Source organism: Phlebotomus papatasi, chromosome 2 (genome assembly GCF_024763615.1).
Source record: "Phlebotomus papatasi isolate M1 chromosome 2, Ppap_2.1, whole genome shotgun sequence".
Classification (NCBI taxonomy): Eukaryota; Metazoa; Arthropoda; class Insecta; order Diptera; family Psychodidae; genus Phlebotomus; species Phlebotomus papatasi.
The window spans coordinates 92,541,010-92,568,401 of NC_077223.1; the positions used below are offsets into that span (position 1 = coordinate 92,541,010).

A 27,392-nucleotide genomic window follows, 5' to 3' on the forward strand; every position below is an offset into this window, starting at 1 on the left:
AATAGTAATTGCAACGGTAATTTTTGAATATTTTGGCGGGAATGGCGGGAATAGAGAAATCCGGAATAATTTCCACATGGCAACACTTTGAGAATTGTTTTCCGAAAAAATAGGTTAAGTCGCACGAATTGTTTTCCTTCAAATATTTTCCTTATTTTTTACCCTGAAAAATGTCTCTAATCGCAAGGATTGTGCGGGAAAATGGAAAATTGTCACTTGTAGCATACCCACGGTATCATTTGGCATACTCATCAACTCAAGCAAATGAGAAAGAGCTCGAGAATGATGGTAAGTGTTTTTTGAGGTTATGGGAAAAACATTCTCTGATTTCTTGCATTTTCTTCAAGATTTCCGGGTTCTCAATTTGAGGAACACAAAGGAGCAGAAGGCACAGAGGCAGCAGGTGAAGAGGTATCCACTGCCACCGCCTAGAAGTGAACAGATGCCGGTGGGTCAGGATTGGGGTGCAGTATGGCCGGGTCCGAGGACATTTCATCCGGCTGCTGTGCCTCTTCCACTGCGACAGGGTTGGGTGCCCAAAGGCAAGGCACCACCGAGCAAAGTGGCCAACACAGAACTCATGAAAATACCCAACTTTCTGCACCTAACTCCGCCCGTAATCAAACGCCAGGCAGAAGCACTCCGGAAGTTCTGTACTCCCTGGCCAGAGCAACTCAAGACCGAGGAGGATATTGAGAAGCATTTCCCGGTAAGTGTAATTTCATCAGATTACTGCCATGCCCTGCCAACTATCCGGAATCCATTGGCAAGGATTGTGAGTGTCAAATTGAATTTGTCGCGATTACCGCTCGATGGGCATGCAAAAGATAAATTCCTAAGGCTAGTTGGGGATCGCTATGATCCCGAAACGGGTGTCCTCACCATTGTCACAGATCGCTGTCCACTCCGGAAGCAGAACTACGACTATGCCATGTATCTCATAACTGCATTATTCCACGAATCCTGGGTAAGTATTTCCCATTCCTGGGTTTCTTTTCCTCTGCAATGTTGCAAGATTAATTATTAGGGCATCCCCCTGGCATGTTAATCAGGTAAAGGAGCCTTGGGAAGACCTCAAAATGGAGGCCGACATGGAGGTTTACATTTGGGAGAACAACAAGTCCAAAGAAATGGCTGAGAAAATTGTCCAATGGGGTCAGAAAGGCAACGATAAGCCCACAATTGCACCATCATTCAAAGAAGCCGTGGAGCAGTTGATCAACGAGGGAGAAAATGACACAACTCTGACCAAGTATAAGGACGAAGTCATCAAGTTGCTTCAGCTCAGCAAAACAAACGAGGACGCATCAGAAAAGTGAAAATAAATGAATTTGTAGAAAGATTTTAACACAGATCTTTTATTTATTTTATTCACTCTTGGTTTTGTATTGACGAAGCGTCTTCAGGAAGCATCGAGAAATTATTCTAAAAGAGCAATTTCTATTCTTTTCGAGTAAGTTGTTCCATGTCTTCCGCAAAGTCTGGCGAATTGCTGAAGCAGCAGAGCGTGCTTAATTTTTGTCCAAAGTGGGAGTGTTTGAGGTCTCCAAAAAGCTTTTTTACCTTCACTAGAAGCGCAAGTTCAAGGGATTTCCATTTTTTGGCCAAATTTTTTTTCCCAGATTGTACAATATTCAAATGATGCCTCAGAAGATAAAATATTTGCATTCGCATTGTGATCTTCCCTTCTTCAAATTTATGGCACGGACAATCTCATAAAGGGTTTTTAGCAGTCAAGGTTTTGTACGAAAGTTAGAAAAATAAGAAATAAGTTGAAAAAAGATTAAAAAATTAAACTTGACAAACAGATTGAAAAATTATGCCAGTCAAACAAAAATTTACGAACATTTTTTGTGTATTTACGAACATTTACGAACAATGTTTGTGAAAAAAGTATAAAATTTTACTATGTTGTTTCTGGGTGATATGATTCATGAGCATTTCGTAAGTCCTCCATAGGATTTCACAAACATTTACGAAGAATTTTACAAAATATTTTTTTTTTCTACAGTAGCGGCCAAAATAATAGAATCACTTTGCAAATTTATATTTCTTTGACTTTTGTATTTTTTCCCAATTTGTTGATATAATGTTGCAGTAGAAATCTTCAAATTATTAGAATCGTAGAATCAGGGTCCTTTTGGCCGCTAGAGGTCTCTATATTACACAGAACACGTCAATAGTGAAATTCAGTTCTGCCAAAAAAATTAGAAAATTATCATTTATGGTTTCTAAATATGGCTTTATTTATTTAAACTTATTCAATTTATAGACCACATTCTTTAATTTAAATGAAAATGGTCCTATCAAGTTGTTCAAATTGATGTATTCTGTAAAAAATAGAGATCTTTAGCGGCGACGTAAGGTACTTATTTTGAACATTTCTATATTAAAATTATTTCAACGAATTGGAATAAACAAAAATGCTAAAGGTAAAATAGTGGTTTTTGCGAAGCTGATTCTATTATTTTGGCCGCCACTGTATATATTTAATATATTTGATCTTGCAATTTATTTAAAATTGAATATAATTTCTAGATGTAGGGTGAAAGGAACGTCTGTTCGACAGGGAACCCCTATTGACACTCTCATCAAAACATTGAAATTTATTTAATATAAATTGTTTATATCTAGTGAAATTCATGTAATCTGACCTGCTTTCCTCTAACCTACCCTTTTCTAGAACTGTTCTGCGAATTTAAGAAGGTTTTAAAAAGGTTTAAGCAATTTCAATTGTCGACGTGGAGAAATTTCAAGATTCTTATGAAAAAGTGTAAGAAAGAAGCTTTTACAAAAATATTTTTTTTCTATTTTTTTTTAATAAAATGAAGGTATATCTGTTGCATAACAGTCAAAAAATAACTAAATTTTAATTTAATACACAATTTGCATCAATTTATTTTAATTAAAATGAATTTAATTACAGTGTCAATAAACCGAGACAAAATCGTCGATTTCAACGTCTATTGACAGGTACAGATTGCCGACTTTTGTATCAGCTTGATAGATGAAGAAGAATAAGAAGAATGAATAAAAGTAAACAAAGTTGGTGCATTTTTGTGAAAGAAATAGTGAAATTACTAACAAGTTAAGTGTTTGTGCGCAAAAAAGACTAAGAATGTTTGTTGGTGAGTTGCCACTGGTGATATTTTTATAGTAGAACTTCCTTCAGCTCTAGCACTGCAGAAATCTAATGTGTGACAAAAATTTCGACTGCACCAGAAATGCCCCAATGGAAAGAGTATTGTCTATAAGCTGTTGAGAGAGAATTCTTGGAGAGTGTCAAGTTTTATAAATCTAAAAGCTGCCCATTGCATCCTGTAAGGAATACAATGTAAGATTATGAGGATAGAGAAGTTTATCATCACGAGAATGGCTGCTGTGAAGGGACATAAGATTTACAGAAATCTCTGTGAGGAAGAGTTTCTTACGGAAGGACGGGGCATTCTGGATGGAGATTTAATAGATTCCCTGGTTGGCAGTCCCCCAGATGGAGTCATCCAGTGCAATAAGGAAGTTTTCAGCCAAAATCTCAATCAAAGGTGTAAAGAAAAAGTGTCCAATAGGTGTTCAAATTTCGTGTGTCAATAGATACCGAAAGTGTCAATAGATATGGCATTTAGTCATGATCTTAAAAAATACAGTTTTTTTTAGTTTTTCAAACATTTTGAGAAAAGTGAATGATACTGAACGGTAGTCAAATTAATAAGTTGATATAAGTTAATATTTAAACACAAAAAAATTTAATACAATAGAAGATATCAGTCAGGAAAGTTACGAAAGTTCTTAAAGTGTCAATAGACGTTCCTTTGACCCTACGTATTAAGGTATTACAACACCATGACAATACCTGGCAAAAAAATCACATCTTGCATAACTATTTTAGGGTTTATCACGGGTATTACAACCTCATTCTATTTTTTGGTAACTTTTAGAAAAACTTCAATTTAACATCCTCGAGTGGTGGTTTTACAAAATCTTTTTAGCAAGTTTTTGAGGCACAACTTCTTACAACGGACCCAAAATTTTTAAGTTCTGTTCACTACACTGAGAAGAAAAGAGGATGCGATTAACTTTTTTTTCCTCATAACTTTTACACTTTTTAGGTGTAAAAATATATCAAAATTTTTTAATGTCAATTTTACACCTTTTTAAGGACAAAATTAACATGAAAAAGGGTATCTTTAACCCCTAACCCCTAACACACCTAAAAAGGGTAATATTTACACCGATTTTGGGTCAATACTGCAGGGTAAAATTAACATTTCCGGAATGTTATTTTAACTTTTTCGGATTTCTCTCAGTGTAGAGCCTGAGAGATGAATAATGTAAGACAAAATTGTGACGTGATGGAGCAAAACCAGACTACACAGAAAAAAGTTTTTCGTAAAAATTTGTAAAAAGTTTGTAAGTACTGTATGAAAATCAACGAACTGGGAGTTGGAATTGTCTTCCAACTTCCATTTCGTAAAAAAAGGTTAATTTCACCTCCAAAAGGTTGTTAAATACAAGTTATCCTCCGAGGTTTGTTAAATTAAACTCCATGGAGGTAAATATTTGTAAGGTGGGGAAATGAGCAGTACACAGGGTAACCCTTCAGTTCATACTATCCAAATTGTACATTCCGTACTAATTTATTTTAATAAAAACAATTTATTGGTTTCCTGAAAAATATTATATATTTCAATTTTCAAATATAATAACATCTCATTAACAAAATTAACATAATCTTTACTTTTTGGTACATTTATCAAATTTTCATATAATCTTTGAAACAAAACGTATTTGGCGTATTTGGCATTTGTAAAAATTTCTTAAGTCTTTCCGGACCGCAGTATATGCTGCAAGCCAATTTCAGCATTTTTTAATCAAAAATATCTAAGCTCAGGAATTAATTGAGGTCCTACAAAAAATATCTTACATTTGGACATCCTTATAGTTTGTAATCATTCACAAGAATAGGATTTTTATCACTTCCGAATAATTAAAAAACATTGTTTTTCATAGAATATTCATATGCTTCTTTGGGTACTACAGTCCCAAAAGAGACGAAAGAGTTAAGTCAGAACTTTAAAGGAATCAAATGTAACATTTCATTTTCTTCATCACCAAGAAAATACTCCATTACATCTTCATACAAATCACTTTTTTTAACTAGTTTAAAAATTGCATTTCTGTATTACGACTTTTGAAAGGATCACTTAAAACATTTATTATCAAAAACGAATCTTCTATTTCAAGTATTAATTTCATTGTTGTTTTCGAAATTAGTTTTCATGAAATCACCAATAAAAGACGTAATTTTTACAACTTCAAATCTAAAACAAACTCTACATATCATATCAAAATTTTAGACATTGTTTGTTTTTTGTTTTAAAATATATAAATTCTATCTCTTCATATGAAAAGAACAAAACTTTCATTTCTAAATTACCTTCACTTCGCTTGTGAAAATTGAGACAATTTGCTCTTCCAGATTGTCCATAATCCGGCAGCTCAGATGGTTGCTCCGGTTTGCGATGTCACGCAAAATTAAAGCCACAAGTTCATTTCGATATCTTTTTGTGAACATTTGGTTCTTATAATATTCCTTTTGCACAACATGTCCCTCAGAGCATTGCAAAATAAGTGTTAAATCAGGAAATATTCATTCCTGGTGATCACGAGTCATCGAAGTGAGGTTAGATGCCTCCTTTGCCCCATGACGATTACTTCTCCGCTGCCTCCAGTGCTTCCTGAACAGAACGCGGAGCCCTGTGACAGGGAGGATTTCGTCGATATCTCTGTCCGTGAGGTCCTCCAGAAACGAATAAGTAATGCGCCTTACCGGGAAATAAAAGAATAAAGTCAATTTCACGTGTGTAAAAGAAATTTTTAATTCACTCACCCTGAAGTGTTGGAGAAGCTTCTTCACAAACCCACTGTATCAATTGCTGATGGAGGATATGATCTTCCACTATTTCAATCTCTTCTAGTATCTGTTAATCACTTTTCCACAGCTTTTCAGAAAAACCACGCACTAGCACAATTGTTTTTCACCCCGGAATAAAATGGCGACTGAATGGCATGTCAAAATATGTCGTATGGTGGCATTGTGCACAAAAAATTGACAAAAAATTACCTCCTTTGGGGGGTATATTTGTATTTCAGATCCACAACTATAGCTTTATATATAATTTAAATCTCTACTATAAATTGAACTCCCAATGGAGTTAAATACTTGTAGTTTTTTGACACAATTTTGTATGATTTACAAATATACCTCCCAAAATCCACCCAATTTACCTCCTTATTTGATGTTTTGAAATCAACAAACCTCAATCAACGAACTTTGTACAAACTTTAACAAATAACTTTTTTCTGTGTAGATTCTTATAATCAAAGGGACTCGACCGAAACGTACCATGTGTGACACCTTAGCGCAATTTCGACAAATTCAGCAGAGATCAGAAGTGACGTTTCACGGAAAATCTTGAAATCCATTTTAAATTTCACAAATGTATCGTGCCAGAATATGAAATCTTGATCTTGGAAATACAGTACCCTCTCTCAAATTCGGGCATTTGGAACCGAAATGTCACCCGAATTAGAGAGAAATTCAAACGATTATTTGTTCATCTGCAATTTGATATTTATGTAAATTTCATGAAAACCCTTCAATAATGCGAAATCACGTCATAACTAAGACAAACTATGGCAAAGTTGAGCATATTTGGTTTATTCGAAAACTTTAAAAAATGTTGACAAACTTTTTTTTTTAAATTTAACTGCTGCCCAAATTAAAAAGTAATCCGATCTTAAAAGAGCCAAATTTGCGAGAATCTAGTGTATTTGACAGTTTGAAGTTTTGATCTTAATCTCAGAATTGAAGCCCTTAGTAGCTTAAATACACAGGCTGGCTTATAATACCCTTAAGCCTAAAGTACTCACATGAGCTAGACTTAAACCTGTATCGAGCTTAAAAACTTTATAAAGTCTCAAAAGTCTTTTAATTTTGAAATATTCAATTTAAATTTAAATAGGGTAAGATGGGATAATTTGGAATCATGTCTAATTTGGAACTTTGAGATTTCCTAACAGTTTTAGATAGCGAAAGGAAAAAAAGCAACGAAGAAGTATTTTGAATTTAAAGTCTTGTTCTTCTTCATGCTTTTCTTCTTCACCTTGACAATTTGAAACAGTGAGAAAATTTCTATATTCCAAAATAGACATGATTCCGAATTACCTAATTTTACCTTAAAGGTATCTAAGCTGGAATATCATTTTTTAAAGTTTTCTTTTAAAAAAAATAACCCCTTCTTCTGCAATAATGTGAGCTTAAAAATTAAAATCAAAGAAATCTTAAAGACATTTGACATATTTATTTCAGCTTAGTTATTATAAATCGTTGCCTTTTCTAACTAGAAAAAATATCAATAACATTGATACTTGAAATTTAAAATCTTTTTTAACCCTTTAAGGACGATTGGAACACCGGTGTCCCATAAAGAAAATAATTTTTACTGACTACCTAAAGTTATTTTTTTTCTTATATCTGTACATAATTGTAAAGTAGAAGGTTGAAGGAATCTAGAATATTTTTTGCAAGTCTCTAGCTATTTGCTATGTAGTAAATATTTTAGCTCAAAAATGGAGAATTTTTAAATTCTCAAATTCATAAATGATTTTATTTATTTTTTATACTTCCAATTTTTTAAGCAAAACCCTTTTGGCAATAAAAAACTACATTACTTCATACGTAATATTTTTCATTAAAGGGAAAAATATTATTCATTGGTATTGTCAGAAAAATTACTCAAATTTTTGGGCTATTTTTGTCCCTATCGTTCATAGAAGCACAAAATACACTGAATCAGACTCTGTTGGACTTTCCAAGGTTAGATTTAAGACTTATCATTGATTATGTTTCTCAGTTTAATTTTTATTGTTGATTTCACTGAGCGACACGTTGTGGGTGTTTCTGACGAGAGTGCAAAAACTTGTTAGAGGGTCATTTAGAGATCTCAAATCTGAAGCCCGTTTGTCCGGGTCACGTCTAGATTTTTTTTTAAATATCCATTTTTAGTTTTTTGCTGTTTTCTAAAATTCAAAAATTTTTATCTCCGGTCCTATTTATCTGGTGGTAGTCACATAAAGCTAAAATGACGCATAATTTCATCCTCTATAACTCTTGTGAATATATCAAGAACCTACGATGAAAATAAAGTATATTTTTTAATGATTTTTTGAAAAAGTACACCTAAAATTGTGCATTTTTCTGTGTTTTTTCCATCTTCTAATAATTCTCCCACTTAGATAGAACATTTTATATGCCAACTACTATGCCTAAAAGTGAGTACATTTAATATTCTTTCATAACTTTCTAGTTTGAATTTTCTATCTTAATTCGTTTATTCACAATAATTTATTGAAAATAAAGTGCATTAAAATCTCTTATTATATATAATTATATTGGTATCTTTGTCTAACCTACTGAAGAGCATTCTCTTTTGCACTCTCACTTACACATCTCATATAAAAAGAGGTGAAATGAAAGAAAGAGACGTATATAGAAATAGAGAGAGAAGAATAGTTGTTATGAGTGCCAAATTTGTTTACTTTAACTTCGGTACTTGGAATAATTTTTTAAATTTTCTTTTGTTCTTTATTCGTATCGTGTATCATAGTCATAGGTAATGGCGTCAATACTGAGACCAAAATCAAAATTAAGATCAAGAAAATATCAAGATTTTGGTTTCTGAAATCCAAAAATCAAGATGTTAAATCCGTCAACTGTCTTAAAATCTTGAAATCCAAAACACAAACCGCGTGGATTTCAGCATTTTCAATTCTGGAACCAATATTTGAAGATTTCAAGACACAAAATTTCTCGTTTTCTTGGAATAGAAATAATTCCAAGAATCCCGGAGGTGCTTGGAGTTTTCAAGATACTAACAATTTGAAGAGCGTTCATACGGAAATCGTTCTTGATGAGGAACATTTTTATAAGAGAGTATAAAAAATTACTATGAAAGATTTTGCGATTGATCTTGTAATTTATTTAAAATTGTACATTATTCTGGATGCACCGTAGATGCGGGTGACTTTGTCCTCCGCGGGTGACTTTGCCCCCTTATATTCGTAAGCTTTGCGTTACATCTAGATATCTAGATCTTACGGATGGTCTTTACCGATCCGATCTACCATGTCTGATCGGTGAGAACCGCTCTTAAACATTAAAATTAAAGAAAAGTTTACGAACAAGGGAGGGGGACAAAGTCACCCTCATCTACAGTATTATAAGTGTGTATACAACATCGCAAGTTGTGAATTTGTTGCTTTATTTAATACGTCTTATAATTTATTGTCCTAAGTTAGGGGATATGTTAGCCTTGATTTTGGAAATATTTTACAGTTTGAAATGTTGATTTTGATCTCACAATTGAGGGCCTTATTAGCTTAAATATACAGGACGGCCTATAATACCCTAAAGCCTAAAGTAACCACATAGACGTAAACCGATATCAAACTTAAAAACTTTATAAACCCTGGCCTTTCAATTTTGAAATTCAATTTAAATTCAAGCAAATGGGTAACTATAACTAAGCTTGAATATCATTTTTAAAGTTTTCCTTTGAAGCTATTCGAGAGGACTTTTTAAAAATTTAACTTCTTCTGAAATAATAGGAGCTTGAAAATTAAAATTAAAGAAATATTAAAGACATTTGACATGGTATTTTTATTTCAGCTTAGTTATTTTAAGGCGTTGCCTTTTCTACTAGAAAAAATTTAAAACAAAACTGGGAATTTAAAATCTTTTTTTGAACAACTTTTTAAAAAGTTATACATTTTTGAACCTCAAAGAATTGAAGCTTTAAGATTTAATGATTTAATAATAATCAAAGTCGTACATATTTAATCTTATTTATTATGTAGTTTCCGAAAGTTTGTCTTTATATATTTTTTTAAATATGGCTGATAATGACTGAAACTGTAAAAGACATGTGAGATCTTAAGTTTTTACTTTAACTCAAACTAATTATTCATAAACTTGCGAGCTTTCAAGTTCAAGTAAAGCCTTACGACTATAAAAATATTTCACAGCACTCTGAAAACGAAATATTTGTAAAGCTGCTTGTTAAAATTTTATCAAAAAGATGTTGTCTCCTAATTTGATAAACTTTTGACAAGATTCAGTTGACCGCCAATTTGACAAAACTTTTACACATTTTAAGAACATCCTTTTGATAAACATTTCTTATTACGAAACTTTTTTCATAGTATCGGTAGTTGATCATAAGCTCACTTTTGCTGAAACATTCTTATAAGTGTCGGTTTTTAGCTGAGATTCTTTGCATAATCTTCCTTTAACTTCAAATAAATAAAATAATAAAAAAAATATTTAAATACGAGAAAGATAAGTCATTTACGGATAGTTAACCGATTACTGATTACTGATTTCAAGACCTTTCCAAAAAATCCAAATTTAATCAAATCGTTTAGTAGGCCCTCTAGAGTGGTTAAACTTTGATCCTTAAAAATTCAAGATTGCGATTTTTTTTTAGGTTTAGGTATTTTTGGACGAAATGTTCGCCTGGACCATCTCCAAAACATATCCAAAAACAAATGAACGAACTAGAGTTGCGGACCTATAATATTAATAAAAACACTGTGATGATTCCTTCCAAGATCGTAGTCGAAAAACCAAAAGGGAAAAGGAGTAAAAGAAAATAGCATTTGGTATTAGTGGATCAATTTTTATTTTGAACTACGTCCTAACAATTGCTGACAGTCGGAAGAATATCATTCTATTGAATTGTAGATCTGAGAATATAACATCAGTCATTAAAGATGACTCAAAATTGTCCAAAATATCTCCATGTTGCTGAGAAATCTATCTCTTTTGTGGCTTTTTTTATTTCATTGTTCTTAAAAGCTTCCTGATATGAAATGCGTTGAAAATTGACAAAATTGTTATGCTTGGTGATAAGTCAGGCTGTTAATTTTCACGCAGAAGAATCATTCTCGTGTTTAGTAATAGTATCCACCACCTAGAAAACAAGAAAAACATTGTGTCATGCATGAGTGCTTTCCTTTTACCATTTTTTCTAATACATCGCGGCATTTTATACCGCAGCCTCTTGCTTCTGGTTCACCAAGAAAAAAAAGAATAATAAAACAGATAATAATGCTTAGAGCTACGAAATATTAATAGTGTGTTGGGTGGTATTGAAGAAAGAAAAATTGCATATATGTTTTTCCCATTGTGTTTTTGTGAACGGTTATCTAAAATAAGAAAAAAATATTATGAATTGAGAAGAAAAAATACCCAGAAGTGTCAAGGTGAGTGGTATGGGAAGAAAATTCATTGAAAACTAATAAGTGATCTATTCATTTTTCTACCATTTTCTTGCGTGTGTATTCTGTTTGTGGTGTAGTGTGTTACCCCAAAAGATGCAATATATTACCTTCTTGTATTTTCCTTCAGCTAAATGTTAATTTTCTTCTTATTTTTTTCTATAAAAAATTTCTGTGTATGGCAATCTTAAAATAAGGAGATCTTTTCCATTATCTTTTATTCGCTATAATACATTTTTTTGTCATATTGATAAATTAAACATCAAAGAATGCATAAAATTTGAGGAAAAGATAAGGAAATGTGAAAGAAGTACATTTAGGATAGTTTAATTGAATTTAGAAGTACCACAGGTGGGAGAATAGGAAACGAGAAGAACCTAAAATTACGTGAGAGTATTGTGTGTTCTTTCAGGGATTAATTGAAGGCACCTCTCAGGCCGATCACTGATGTGGGATTCGTGTAAGAATTTCGATAGAAACCATCATTGGCTGTTCCTTGTTGGTAACCGTAGCCGACATTACGGTTTCCGCTATAGTCATTGCTATTATATCCATAATAACTCGAAAGTCCGCCGTTACCTTGAGGGATGTGGGTTTGAGTATTCTTTTGATTTACTATTTAAATAATTTGTAGAAAAAATATTTCTGTAAATACTGCGGAAAATGTAAAAATCTGAAGAAAGCGCATTGCATATCGTTCATATTGATCAGTAAAATTTACAAGGGCACAACCCTATAAGTTTATTTTCATTAGATTGTAGTTTAGATATTTAACTTTCTTTTCCCTTACTATAAAGAAAAGTGAGGGAAAGAAAAGTATTTTGTCTTCTTCTAATCATTCAGACTACTTAAAAATGAAATTTTAGTTTAAGAATGTGTTTTCATATTTTTACATTTTTTAATCTTAGAAATAATACTTAATAAAAATTATTAAATACCTCCATATCCTCCGTAACCGCCAAGACCGGAAACTCCGTATCCACTACCGTATCCGCCGTATCCTCCGTATCCTCCGTAACCTCCGTATCCGCCATAACCTCCATAACCGCCACCTAGGTAGTTGGTTCCATATCCGGTGTTGTATCCGCCATATCCTGGCCTATTCCATCCACCATAACCTCCGTATCCGCCGCCATAGCCGGAGTAGCCTCCATAATTGGGATATCCTCCATAACCTCCATAACCACCATACCCTCCATAACTAGGGTAGCCTCCGTATCCGGAATAGCCACCGTAGTAAGATCTAGGATATTTATTCGCCCAGCTTCCTAAGTCAAAAACTACAAATCGATGGAAGTCAGAAATTTGTTTAGGATTATGTTTTAAATTCCTTGAAAAATTAGAACATACTTTGACCACTTTCGGCTGGTTTCAAATCTTCAGTTTTAGCACTAACTTTCGTCTCTCCAGGGGTAGATTCTGCAGCAACAGCGAAAATGAACACAACGAGAAGCTAAAAAAAATAGTACAACTTGATCAAGTAAATGTGACAATCATATTCATAAAACATGATGAATTAAAATTTTCAGATGGGTAAAATGGATAAGGGTAAGGGCCTAGCCTACAAAACCTAGACAGACTTCAGTGCAGTTCTTGTTCTACAATGTCAATGATTCACGTTCGCATCCTTCTTAGGTTACTAAATTGGTGATATTCAATACACTTGATTTCAGAAACATAGAAATCATCCCTTTCTAGAATATCTAGAAAACTTGTTCATGAGAAGACCTAGTTATTCATATAGAACTAGGTCTTATTATACTACACTGAGAGAAATCCGAAAAAGTCAAAATAACATTCCGAAAATGTGAATTTTACCCTGAAGTATTGATCCGAAAACGGTGTAAATATTACCCTTTTTAGGTGTATTACGGGTTAAAGTTAACCTTCTTTCATGTTGATTTTACCCTTAAAAGGTGTAAAATTAACATTAAAAAATGTTGATATATTTTTACACTCAAAAAGTGTTAAAGTTATGCCGAAAAAAAGTTAATCGCAGCCTCTTTTTTTCTCAGTGTAGAATTATTATACATATTACATAATTATTATATTAAAACAGATCAATAGTAGCCTGTCGCCACACCTTTGGTATCCTATCATATGACTCGTCACAGGATACCAAAGGTGTAGCGTCAGGCTCACGTCGTGGCTATTCCAAAATCTGGCAAAAATCCAAATGATCCGAAAAGCTACTGGCCCATTTCTTTATTGTGTCACCTATAGGGGAAGTGCTTATAATTTTGGACAGTCTGCATATAAGAATCGATATCCTAAGTTTGAAGTGCCATATTTTCAATACTAATTGACTTTTCTTGTTACTCTCTTTTCAGAAGGATTGTTTAGAAACTTGGCAAGCTATTTATCATCTCATTTTTACTAAAATTAGTTTTAATACGTTTAAAAATGAATTGATATGTAGAGGTGAATTTGACTCTTATTTTGGACAACTTGGTTATTAATTTTTACAACTTGTCTGTAAATTTGGACAGATAATCCGCCTCAACAGGATGCCCATTGTTCTTCATTTTATGAACCAATCTTACCAAGTCCTCTTCCTGGTCATGTAAGGGAAACGTGGAATGTCACAAGAAGCCCAGAAACTTTCCATATCATTCATTAAAGTGAGTTGTCTTCGGTACTCCAAGTACGTGCGGATTCGCTCATTCCCTGCCCTTTCCGGGAGCCTTTCAAGGCATTTCTCGCTACATCTCTTTCGTAGAGATGATGCTCCTTTATTTCTCCATGCATTTGTCCAACCTAGTCATCACAAAAGCTAGAATTTCACGAAATTTCGTGAGAAAAACACCTGTCCAAAATAAGAATCATCACCTCACTGGTGAATGTCTTAAAAAATTTCCCATTTTTCACACGAAAAATATAATTCACAAGGCAAATCTCACTTCAGGTCAAATGTACAAATCATCAGTAACGTGAATCAACACAATATTCAATGAATATTCAATAATATCACTCAAAAACAACGAACAAACTTTGTTAGTACTTCACCAAAACTAAATAAGACTGAAGTAAGCCACGAAGTTCTGTCATATTTCTCGTAAGCAATTGCTCACACTGAATTTTCAACAAAGCAATTTCAACTCAAATCATATTCAAATTTTAACGTATTTAGTGTTAAAATATTCCAAAAAGAACAAATATTTAGATAGAATTCATTATTCATCGAATATTGGAATAAAAATCCATCATTTTAATCAATTTATTTTTAGTGTCCAATGTTATCCTCCAAGTGTCCAAAATAAGAAACTGGACAAAATTAGAAGCATTTCCCCTACAAGGTATTCTAAAGAATGCTTCTGAACAGAATAGCTCCTGCCATTAAGGATAAACTTATATCGGAACAATCAGGTTTCCGCTCTTGAAGATCTTATTCAAGTCAAGGAAGAAGGATCACTGTCGTAGCCTTGATAGCCTATGACACGGTAAATCACAGAATCGTTTTTTTTCCAAAATTTAATAAAAATTAGAAATTCAGCTACAGAATCGTAGATTTTTTATTGAGTTACATTGCGAAAAGTAGATGGAGATTGCAAAAAAACGGACTGGCACTAGGCAGTGTGCTGGCTCCAATGTTATACGGGCTTCAGACATAAGATTTAGTCATATGGCTTAACTGCTCTAATTTCTTATCAATCACGATTTTTCGGAAAAATTAAACTTAGGACTGAATTATTACAGATAAGTGATCTATAGGCTTATCAAAAAGCATTAAAATTGCTCGCTATTTAGGATTTTGAGACCTTCGGGAATAGGGCTAAGCAGGGGCCTCTCGACATTTCATTTTTCCATACGTTTTTGCATAGAGACACTGAAGACTATTGGCAAGTTTTTTCCTAAAGAGAATTGACTTATCAGTCTGATATATTTCGAAATCGTGCATTAAAAGCTATCTAAAAATACATATTTCATAATGTTCGCCGAAATAATACAAAAACTACAAGCAAATTTGTTTAAGTCGCGGTGCAATAGCTGCAAAATTTTTACAAGGAAAAATGAAAAATATCTTCACTTTTTATTAGGCTTGATAGGCCCCTGGGGCTAAGCCTCTAGTCTGAAGACCGCTTTATTCAATTTGTACATGAATGATCAGTCATAGCTACCTCCATCTCAATCATTCCTATACACATACGACCTGGCTTTAGCCGTACAGGGTACAATATTTAAAGATGTTGAAGCATAGCTTGAAATCTGCCTTACGGAACTTTCAAAGTTCAACAAAGAACAATGAGTTGACACGGCAGAAACCCAAAATTAAATGGGGTGTCCTGTAGGGACATTCTTTAACAGTATGACAATGTCATATGACAAATTTAAAATTTTTGAGAGGTAAAAATTCGGAAAAATAATTGAAAATACAATTAATATCAATTACTGAGAGCTTTAGAGAGTCCTTGGAATGGTCATTCGGTGCTAACTGGCCTTTAATATTATCATTTTCTCAAATTTACCATGAAAATTTGTCATATGACATTGTCATATCGTTGCAGAATTCCCCTACTGGATAGTGATATAACTTGTTACTGAGAGGGGGTATGGATCACCTCACTTATTTATTTATTTATCCAATGATCCCTTATTCCTATGGATTTAAGGATCACTGCGAAGGTGGAAATTTGATTGGGCCTTTACTGAAATCACGACTAAATTTTCATTTTTTTTAAAGAATGTATGAGAATTTCCTAAGACTATAGGGGGTTTGATTTATGAACCTAATAAGTGGGAGATTTTTTTTGCTATAGATGAAGAATCGATTTGGTTTGTTTGGTAGTCAGAAAAAAATCATATAACTTGGACATCATTTTTGTCCTCAAACCCACAAAGCCTTCCCCTATAATGAGCATATTTGTTTAGTACTCTACAACTTTGCTGAAGACAGTTTTCCCCTATCTCGATAACGTATAATTTCTGTAAGAAATTCTAAAATTAGGGCTCAAGATTTCCATAGAAGAGACTGGGGCAGAATTAGCCAGCAAATGAAATTTTTCATTGCGTATAATTTGTACAAAAAATGTTTGAACCAGGCTGAAAAATATTTTAATGAATAGGAAGGGTAGTTTTTTTTGTTTCCCCCCTTACCTGTCCCCCCGTACCAAGGTCTTAGGCCTTTAGGCCTATTTTGACCAGTATCCTGTGTAGAAAATCCTTTGAAAACCAAAAACGTCCACAAAAATATATACCAAAATCATCAATCTATAAAATTAAAATATCTCCCAAATACTGAGGAAAAACAATAAATATTTAAGACGGGAACCTTACACATTAATGGCCGTACTGAGGAAGGGTTGTGTTTACTTCGAATAAATAGTGGTTACCTCAATATTCCTTCTAAAGCAGGCTATAACATCCCACTGTCTAATATCATGTGTGGCTAATTCTACCCCGGTCTCCCCTATTTTTAATTTTTTATATTCCTTGCTAGAATCCCTTGAAACATTGCATGTTTAGAAAGGTTCATGAAAGCTATCTGTAATAATTTATAGACTCATTTTGTATTTATAGACTCAATTTCTTATATTTGGGAAATTATTTAATTTTTAGATTTATCAAATTTTGCCCCATACTCTTCTATACTTTTTTGCATTTTCTGAAAAAAAAAGAGAAAATGAAAAACTTTTATAATTATAGTTGCATATTCTTAAAAGGGAATTACCATGTGCTATTAATTTGTTAAATAAAATAAATTCAAATAGGGAGAGGCGAGGCTTCTTTAACACGATTTTTTCAATTAATTTTAAATTATTTTTTTTCAATTCATTTTTTTTTCAATTCGATTCTGAATTATATTTTAATGTAGCATCACTGCTCAATTTAGCCCCACCGTCCCTACCTCACTTTTTCATTACTTTTTACTAGTTAAATATTAGAAATTGAACTAATTCTCAACTTGTTAAACTCTGATGATACTTGAAAAATGAAGCACTCTTATATAGTTTTTTTTTGTAGCGAGAATTTTTTAATTTAAGAAAGAGCCGAGTAATTGGCAGAATTTTATTTTTCTTTAAAGTTATACTGAACATTATTTTTTTTTCCATTTTCCTCATTTCTTTTTCTTCAATTTTCCCTCGGTTTTAGTTTTAACCATTTCGATTTTTCACCGAGATATCTCTCAATTGACTTGGAAATTGATTACAGATTCAAGATCATTCTAGTGAAAAACAATGGTTTTCCCTAATCCGGATTTCAAGCATTATCGACTGGAGATGTGTATCTAATTTTCCATCTAACCATTTATTTTTTTTTAAATAAAATTATGCTTCAAGGATCCAAATCTTAACTTTCCCCGTCATCAAGAGATATCTTGAGACTTCCTGCGTAGCACAACACAAAAGACTTTAAATAGGTTCTCATTTTCACACTCGATAAATTTCATTTTGAGATCGACACTGAAAAAAGGTCGCACTTTTACTCTAAAATTTTTACTTTTAAATTGTAACGGAAAGTTCTTGTAAATGTTTTAGCGCACTTTCCTGAGTTTTGCATTTTGTAATGGAAAATGTCTTGAGATAACTTTAATGTAACATCCGTGTGTTAATTGGGAAGGGTTTATTTGTACAATATAAAATTAAACATCCGACAAAATAATTTACTCACACAGAAAACTTTTGTATTCAACATCTTGGGGAACTTTGAGGTCTTTCTTGTGTCTTGGGCGGAAATGAAGAATAAATCACAGAGAGTGAAACAAAACCGCACCAAATGAAATTAAAAAAAAAAACTGGCAAAAGTGTGTTACAATGTCACTAATTTTAATAATTATAAGAATTTTTGCCAAACTTGAGAATCACAAGAAATTTTCGCACTGTGTTTTGCGCTGGAGAGCCACGGAACGAATACGACAAATTCTCGGGGCGGCTGGTGATTTTATATAGGCGGGCGGCGATTCCAAACTGACTGTTTGCTAATTTTAAAAAGCCCATAAGTCGCACGATATCTGCCCAGCGTCACTCTTTTGTATGGGAAAAAAATAGGTGGTGGAAGTTAAAAGATACTTTTGTACAATTCAATGATTGTGCGAGTGATTTTTTCCTCCCGTATGCTTTTCGCGGTTTTCTGGTGACGGCATCTTCTCACCCAAGCACTCCTCATGGCGGGAAAAATCCACCTCAATGCCCGTAGTTATTTGATTTTGGTCATTTTCATATTCTATGTACAAGAAAATAAAAAGATCTTTGCCTGTGGTTGCTCTAAACTCACCGCCAAATTTTGCAATACATGTTCCCTTTCAGGTGTTCAACAGGTGAATTTAACACCTAAAACACCTTCCTCTGTTTTTTTTTCGTCCCAATTTTAACAAGACATTCCATTTTTAACAGTTTAAATTAAGAGAACTGATTTTTACACAGAAGATAAAGATGCTATCAGTAAAAGCTCGTTTTGAACCCGAAATTTTGAATTATAAATCCCGAAAACCCAAAATCCTTAACGGGCTGAAATTCCGAATGGGTCAAAATCCCTATACACCAAAATCCAGGACGTCAAAATCGAAAAAGGCAAATTCCCAAAAAGCCAAAATTCCGAAAGCCTAAGCCTCGTAAAGGTCAAAATGTCGAATGCTAAAAAATCTCGAATAGGCCGAAATCTCAAATTACCAAAATCTCGAAAGGGTCAAAATCCCGAAAAGCTAAAATCCAGAAAGTCAAAATCACGGACAACATAATGTAGTACAATTATGGATCCTCTATCTATTATTCATAAAAAAAATATTGTAGTGTTCTTGGAAAGTAATCTTATAAGGGGCGTGATCTATTAATTCTGTATTTTCAGACGCCGCCCACAATTAAATTTAAGTAAGAAGATTGTCGGTGGAATATTAACAGCATTCTTCATTGAACATTTTACAAAATTTAAAGATCTCAAAAAGAAAATTATCAATAATATCTCAAAAGCAATTTTTGAAATAAAAAAATAAACAGACAAAATGGAGAAATGAAATCATTGGCAAAATAAAAAAAGAAGTGTAACAAATATTAATTTTTTCTTAGCAAAACAAAATCTAAATTTAAAAAAAATGTGTTCAATTTATACAATTAGCATTAGATGAATGTAAAACGTTGTATCTGATTTTTACTAAAACTTACATGATCATTTAAAGCTCTTAATGAATGTTATTAGTTTATTATTATTTTTTACAAAACCCTTTTAATTGTAATCTAAAATACAAAACCAAAATTCAATATAGCCAAAAATTGGAATTTTAGTTTTAGAAGACAAAGCTTTTGCAGTTTTTGTTTTTTTTTTTAAATATAAATCATTTGTGCATAAAATTTGTTTTGAAAATAAGTACCAAGATTGAAAGTTTATTTTTATTTAGATTAATTATATATATGTTATGTTTTATATATATAACATCTTTTAGTATTAAGTTTTAATATTCTAACAAATTTACAATCCTATTTTTTTTTTAAATTTTCTTGTATTTTGGTTTATTCTTAAAATATTAAAAGATTTTAATGAAGAAAGATTATTTTAAGATTATTTTTAACGCACTGTTGATGTGAATATCGACATCTCAGAATATAAAACGAATAAGTAACCAATGATCAAATTTACAGGAGAGCTATTTCAAGCTGAAATTTTATTAAGTATACAGGATTTTAAAAATTTGAAACACCTATAACTTTGAGAATAATTAACCTTCCGCTATAATATTCACAGGGAAGGTAGAGGGTGTCAAAGAATAGGGGAGACTGGGGCAAAAAGTCACAAATTGAAAATTTGAAAATTCATCAATATCTTCCAAGATAAAAGAGATAGCGACTTAAATTTTTTCCCATAAATGGCCTCCATAGACCTTCTTCAAAGTCGTAAGTTTCTTAGAATTCGAACAAGGAATTCAGAAAATAAAAAATATTGAAATTTTTAGCCCTATTTTTGAAATGCTTTCCTTAAAACAGATATCAATTTTGACCTACTTATTTTCCAAAATTGATGCACTGGTAAATATTTCCTAAATAATTTGGATTCTTTGAATATGAAACCACTATCTATTTTAGAATTTTACAAAGATTCTTTTCTCTTTATTAAAAATGACCACTTGGGGTAAAAAGTAACAAAAGGTATGGATCAAAAAGTAGAAAAGACCGAAGCAATTTCTGATGTCTCACGGCGAGAAGAAACGACATTTCCACATCTCGACGCTTTTTGTTTGCATTGGTCAAACGATTAGCAGTTTCTTGTGTGTTTTTTTTTTTCTAAAATAGCTTGAAAAGTGCTTTTCTTGTTCAGATAGTGAAAACTGTGTTTTAAAAAGGTGTAGAGGAATAAATTTCCTATGAAAATATGTCACCTAGCTATTTTTTTTAATTTATGAAAGCCCGTAATTAAGCAAATCAAAATATGATAACATCCCATGCCTGATACTATTTGCCCCAGCATTTTTGAAAATGGTCACAAAATTACCTTTTAGAAAACAGCTCAATAAATGTATTTCCTTACAAAATAGAGGAAAACGACTTTTACAAGGTTGTAGAGCAGTAAATTTCCTATAAAACTGCACTAATTAGAAATTTCTGGAGCATAAGGGTAGCTTGTAAAAAAATAAAATATCCATTTTGTGACTTTTTGCCCCAGTCTACCCTACCCGAAACACGAAAAAGACGAATTTTGCAAAAAAAAATCGACACTGAATGGTAAAAATAAAAGGATCAAATTGATCCAAATTTGATCCTTTTGCAAACATTAATCAAAAATTAACATGTTCTATTATGATAAATGTGCATTCAGAGTTCGAAATTTGATCAATTTGATCAAGAATGTGTGATGGATACATGCAGAATGCAATCCTATATTCATATTAACCTACAAAATTTATTCCTACAGTAGATCTGTAAGGTGATCTTAACGGGTTAACAGAGCAATAAGCAATGTTTCAATATGTTACAGAATCCAAAGATAAATGGAGCTGATGAAAAAGAAATTCACACATTTTTTGGCATCATTATGCTCCTCTTTTCAATTACCACTCTACATTTCTTTTAACGCATTTCAAGGTGGTGCAAGGGTGTGATAGCAAAATCATTGCTCATCTACCACTATTGACAAATTCTGTACAAATATTAAAATCGATTTTTCATACATGTCTTTCACACATTCGCTGTACATAAACATATTATGTAATATTGACATAATATGGATGTAAGTAACAAATTTAATGTAATTCATGTGCAGAGTTTAAAAGTGGTAAAACGCAAACTGATAACAATGGGAAACTTGTCAATATGACCCCATGAGAGGCTTACAAATCCCATTCATATTCCGCGACCACTAATCAAATGAGACAGTGAGAAGGAGAATGAGGCGATTGAAAAACTTCTTCACAGAGAAAATTCGTTTACACACATGTTTTCCATCCAAAAGGGTTTCGAAGGTAACTTCTTCAATTGTTCCATGAGAGGCGAAACCTTGAGAAAATTGTGGATATCATGTCTTTTTCTATTAATTTTGCTTTTTAAAATAATTATCCATACACTTTTTTTGCGTGTGTGTCATGGTGAAATTTTAGTTGGAATAGAATAAAACGCATTTTAATAAGCCTCTAAAAATGATAGAAGCTGCGATTGTTAGTTGCATTATTATATGAATTATTTTGAAGAAATACAAAGTGATATTTATGTATATAATTTAATACTGAAAACTATGCTTAATTTATCAAGTTGCAGATTTTTAATAATTAATGGTATTTTCAGAAAAAGGAAACTTTACAACTTCAAATAATTTTTGCACGGATCGAATTGTAATGAGAGAAACGATAAACAATTTATGTTTCACTTGATAGACCTGGGGTGGAATGATAACTTTTCGACACTATCGAATCGATAGTATCGATAAATCTATGTCTGTTAGATTAAGCGAATGTCGACTTTTTGCGCAGTGCCGAGCCATTCATTGTGACATTCTTAAAAGAATGTGGCTGTTGATAAATATCTGTATTAGTCACAGGAAGTACAGCTATCGTTTAAATATTTCAGAATCGTCAGTCGATAGTATCGAAAATAAGTCTTCATGTCACCCCTGGAGGGAAATTCTGTAACGTTCTGGCAATGCCATATGACAAATTGGGTTCGAACTTTAGGAGAGCTTTAGGAGAAAATGCGATTCTGTAGCCGTGACATTGCCATTTCAGCTCACGTGGCATTGTCAGAAGTCACATATTTGAGATTTCTAGCAATTCAAATGACAATAAATTTTGTTGAACAAATCAACCAAGACGTACTGTATTTTCATAAAATCATCAAGTAAAGGGAATTCATTAAAAAATCAATGAATTGCACTTTCGAACTCATATGATATGACAAAAAAAGCTCGATTGGCATTGTCAGGTTTCGAACTCACGCGTGATAATGCCACGAAAATTACAGAATTCCCCTACTGGAGTGATATGATAACTTATTTTCGATACTATCGACTGTCGATTCTGCAAAATTTAAACGATAGCAGGACTTTCTGTAACTAATATAGATATTTATCAACAGTCACATTCTTTTGAAATTGCTATAATGCATGGCCGAACAATGCGTAGAAAGTCGACTCCTTTAATCTAACAGATATAGATTTATCGATACTATCGACTGTCGATTCTGAAAAATTTAAACGATAGCTGTACTTCCTATAACTAATACAGATATATTACTCAACAGCCACATTCTTTTAAGAATTTCACAATGAATAGCCCAATAATGCGTAAAAGGTCGACCATCACTTAATCTAAAGGCCTTTACACATTGGGAACAATTTTCGTCAAAAATTGCATTTTTGACAGAATTTTGACGTTTCTGTCTACAGCACTGCAGCCAATTTCCTTCAAAAAAGCAATTTTTCACGAAAATTGTTCTCAATGTGTAGACACCTTAACTGATATAGATTTATCGATACTATCGATTCGATAGTGTCGAAAAGTTATCATTCCACTCCTGTTCTTATTTTCTTAAGCGTTACAAGAAATTCAATTTAGTTCAATTCAATTTGAGTACCAAAGAGAGGGATAGTCATTAAAATGTTTGAGAAAGAATGACTTGTGAATTTCGACTTGATGAAATTTTCCTGATCTGTTGGTCCTGGTACACCTTTTGGATTGAGAAAATTTCATGAGATCTAAATTCAAATCCTTTTCCTCTACAAATTGTTTGCGTAAGTATATCTTACTCTTTCGCACTCTTGTTCTTCTTTTGAACATCACACCAAAATCAATTTAGTTTAATCTAATTTTGAATGGAACAAAGTGAGATAGAGTTATGCAAAATGTTTAAGAGAGAAAAGCATGTGAATTTTAAGTTCACGACATTTTCTTGATCTAAAAGGTGTGCCAGAGACATAAAAAGTCCGTCGGAAGCATTAAAATAACGGAAATTAAATTTGGGAAAAGGAAAATGAAGGGTTTTTTCGCTTTTAACTGCAACGCACATTTTGATAAATTTTTATAAAATCTAATATTATTAGTTAAAATTTAATATCTTTATTCATCAAAATTGAACTTTTTTCTAACTAAATTAAATTTTATTTTGCCCAAATGTTATTTGGAGTTATAAAATCATTCAAGAAACTAAATCTCTAATGAATCTGTTGTTACCAAAGCCTTTTAGAAACTTTTTATTCAGCTTAACTGCTGTTCTTGATTTAACTCTTTCGCGTCCCACTTTTATTCAGCAGATGAATTCATGCAAAATTGAGTTTTTCTTAATGCTTTATGATCAAATATAATAGTTGAGAGAGAAAAAAATTTTCCATTGCGTGAAAACTCGGAAAAACCCCGGGTCATATATGACCCTGTTGTCCTCAAGGGAAGTGTATTTACCATTTTCAAAATCTATATCACGGGCTTTTTAAGAGTTTTTTTTTGCTTGAAGTTACTAATTTGGCCAAAAACATGGCAAACTGGATTGTTTTGATGAACACTGTACTCCTGGTGTTCAAGGAATCTTCCTGTGTAATCCTTTGAACAATCTCTGTCACAATATTTTGAGTGGTATTTGGCAAAAATAAACTTATCCACATATTTATTCACACACAATACAATTGCACAATATGAGACGCTTGCAGAATACTCTAAAATATTGCAAAATATGTTATAATTCATCAGATATAAGATGAAATGTCCAGGAGCAAGATGTCCCACCTGCATTTCACAAAGAAAAACAATGTCCCAACTACATTTCGCTGCAGGTTTGGGACGAAAACACTGTTACCCTTGGGGACTATAGGGTCATATATGACCCGGAAAATTCTACACGCTTTTCTGGAAAATTGAAAGTAATTTATTATATCAAAATATGCAATATACAATCTTTGGATATTCTATTTTGTATTTCTAAAGAACTTTTTGCTGAAAAAAATAAATGAATATAAAAAATGTTGAAAAAGAAAAGTCATTTCACAAAGTTCGAAATTCGTGATTTTTGATCTCAAATATTTTCTTTTCCTGAATACCTGGAGTCTTGAGAAAATTAGCCAAGAATCTTACATCCTTCTATTATGATGTCGTGCACAAACCGATAGATTTCAATTAATGTAAATAGTCAAAAGAAATTGTTTTTTCCCCGGGTCATATATGACCCTAATGACGCGAAAGAGTTAACTAAACCATGAATTCTTATCATAATCTTGTCAATTTTGTTAATTTTGCCATTTGCATGCCTCTTATTCTCTATTATTCCCATATTCAATCAATTGCTACAAGTGACGAAGAAAAAAAGGCAAATAAATTAGCGAATGGATTCAAAAATATTTTTCCAGTATTTTTCTTCAAGTGTCTAGCAATAATAAATTCGTGAATATCAGGAAGAATAGAGCTTCTTGTTCTCCATCAATTTCTGTTAGTGTTTCATGTGTCCTTTTCATTTTAGCACATTTTAAATTTACAAGAAGAAATTCATTTCTGTCTCAGCAAATGAAATCACTGTTCAACCGCTCCTATAAATTCATTGAACCTCTACTAAATATTCTGCCATTATTGAGATACACGACAAATTTTACAAGAAAATTGTTATGTAAAAATTTTAGCACGACAGTTTATGAACTATGTAAAATTTTCTCACACATTGAGATTTTTTTTTTATTTTGCATTTATAGATAAAGTGACTTAAGATATCTCAGGTTAGTGTAATGTATGTGAAAATGAAATTGGTGTCGTTGACTGAATTGTAGGTGTTTCATTGTCAATTTCAACAACACAATTTACTCTCTTAATTGCTTTTAATAAGAATTCACTGTCGCCTTAGCTCTTTTTGCAACTTTTACACGTGATTGCACATTTCAAATTAAAGAATTTTCATTGAGGCGCCCAAAACTCAGACATGCAGATTGCAATAATGCAAACAATCAAAGAAATTCTGAATTTCCCATTGTCTTTCGTTATTTGATGTTAATTTGTCTAATGTCAAATCCTCATATCAAAGAGGCGTTAAAAGATATATTTTCTTGTTACTTTTTGAGGAGGTGAGTGCAATTGCTATAGTAATTGAGATATTTATGGAAATTTGATTCTAAAATTGAATAATTTTGAAACATTTGTTCTGGGACTTTTTAAGGTAGGAAGAGTTTATTATTAATGATCGTATTTGTTCTACATTGTGTATATTGATAATAACGGAACTGCACTTTTCAAATAATCAAAAAAATTTTGAATTGTTACAGAATTATGGTGCTATTCCAATGAAAAAGAAACATGTTTTTTTTTAGAACTTTTCTGATGTTGTTCTGCTTTATCGACTTTCTTGTATTGGTTTCTGTTACGGCTGTTTAGTAGTTTTAGAACACGTCGAGGACTAGGGAGAACAGTCGAGACAGGAACCAAACAGTAAAGTGCTAGAAACATGTTCCAAAATCACTATTAGGAAGTGGGTCACTTTAAAATTGAGACGCTATTGAAATAGTTTTTTTTTTACTTATTTCAAATGGAACAGTACCTTATCACAATATAATTTAGCTCCACAAATTGGGAAACTAAATTGCATTATGACAAGACTCAGTTCCATTAAAAAAAAGCCAAGAAGACTTTTCCTTGAAGAAAAATAAGGAAATTGATCAAAAATTGAATGGAAATATTCTTTATGAATCTCAAAAAACTTTTTGAAAGTTTTGGAGCTTCACAGATGGTGAGAGAAATCCGAAAAAGGTAAAATAACATTCCGGAAATGTTAATTCTACCCTGTATTATTGATCCGAAATCGGTGTAAATATTATGCTTTTTAAGTGTATTATGGGTTAAAGTTACCCCTTTTCATGTCAATTTTACATTTAAAAAGGTGTAAAATTAACATTAAAAAATGTTGATATATTTTTACACCTAAAAAGTGTTATTACGAGGAAAAAAAGTTAATCGCACCCTCTTTTTTTCTCAATGTTGATGTGGAAAACTCTAGCCAGAGATTCCTTACAAGCTCTTCCAAGACGGAATTGTAGCTTTCTTTGAGAAAAGTTGATCAAAAATTACCCGACAGTTCTCTTAAAAGCCTATTTAGAAATAAAGAAAGAAGAGATCAAATTTTAAAAGTGCCCCAATTCAAAGCTGCACCACTTTCCCCTACTAAGTTAAAAATGTAAATTTAATGTATTATCAGCATTTAACTAAATACTTTATCTTAAAAAATATTTTATTCCAATCGCTTTTCCTGATTGGCTAAAGCTTTGAATACTTTGAATACTTTTAAATACCGACTTGGAGAAAATGATGGGAGGCAATCATTTTATGATATACTATTAAATATTTAATGAGATATGTAAAGATAACACTTAAGGGCTTATATGGTTCACAATTTAAAAATAAAATATATTTACTCATTTACTTATTTATTTATTTATATTTGTAAATAGGTAATCGGAATGAAATAGCATTTAGAAATTTCTGTCGCTATGTTCGGTTAGTTTAAACGTCGACTTTAAGTTTGTTTTCTTAAATTAACTACTTTCTATTAACTTCGATTATTGAAATATAATTTTTGCTTTTGGAAATAAAAAAAACTAAATATTCAAAAGCTAGCGCCTTCAAAGACAGACATTTTCCTTACTCAATTTTTGAAACAGATAGTCAAGATTTCTCGAAT

At 32.2% G+C, this 27,392-nt stretch overlaps 2 protein-coding genes across 4 annotated transcripts; one reads left to right on the forward strand and one right to left on the reverse strand.

Moving 5' to 3' along the window:
- The first annotated feature begins 89 nt into the window (after positions 1 to 89).
- On the forward strand, positions 90 to 1,348 carry LOC129802406 (28S ribosomal protein S35, mitochondrial). The gene is made up of 3 exons (XM_055848185.1): positions 90 to 288; positions 348 to 967; positions 1,053 to 1,348. The coding sequence occupies exons 1-3, from the start codon at positions 171 to 173 to the stop codon at positions 1,317 to 1,319; spliced, it is 1,005 nt and encodes a 334-aa protein (XP_055704160.1). The 5' UTR covers positions 90 to 170; the 3' UTR covers positions 1,320 to 1,348.
- Positions 1,349 to 10,715: 9,367 nt separating this feature from the next.
- LOC129802408 (keratin-associated protein 19-2-like) lies at positions 10,716 to 18,221 on the reverse strand. Of its 3 annotated transcripts, none has more exons than XM_055848189.1 (4): positions 17,947 to 18,221; positions 12,688 to 12,790; positions 12,276 to 12,617; positions 10,716 to 11,030 (listed from the first exon to the last, which is right to left on the reverse strand). In XM_055848189.1, the coding sequence occupies exons 1-4, from the start codon at positions 17,968 to 17,970 to the stop codon at positions 11,011 to 11,013; spliced, it is 489 nt and encodes a 162-aa protein (XP_055704164.1). In that variant the 5' UTR covers positions 17,971 to 18,221; the 3' UTR covers positions 10,716 to 11,010. The 3 variants fall into 3 exon arrangements, with proteins under 3 accessions (XP_055704164.1, XP_055704163.1, XP_055704162.1); XM_055848188.1 differs by having other exon boundaries at positions 10,716 to 11,916; XM_055848187.1 differs by lacking the exon at positions 10,716 to 11,030 and adding an exon at positions 11,505 to 11,952.
- Between the last annotated feature and the right edge of the window lie 9,171 nt (positions 18,222 to 27,392).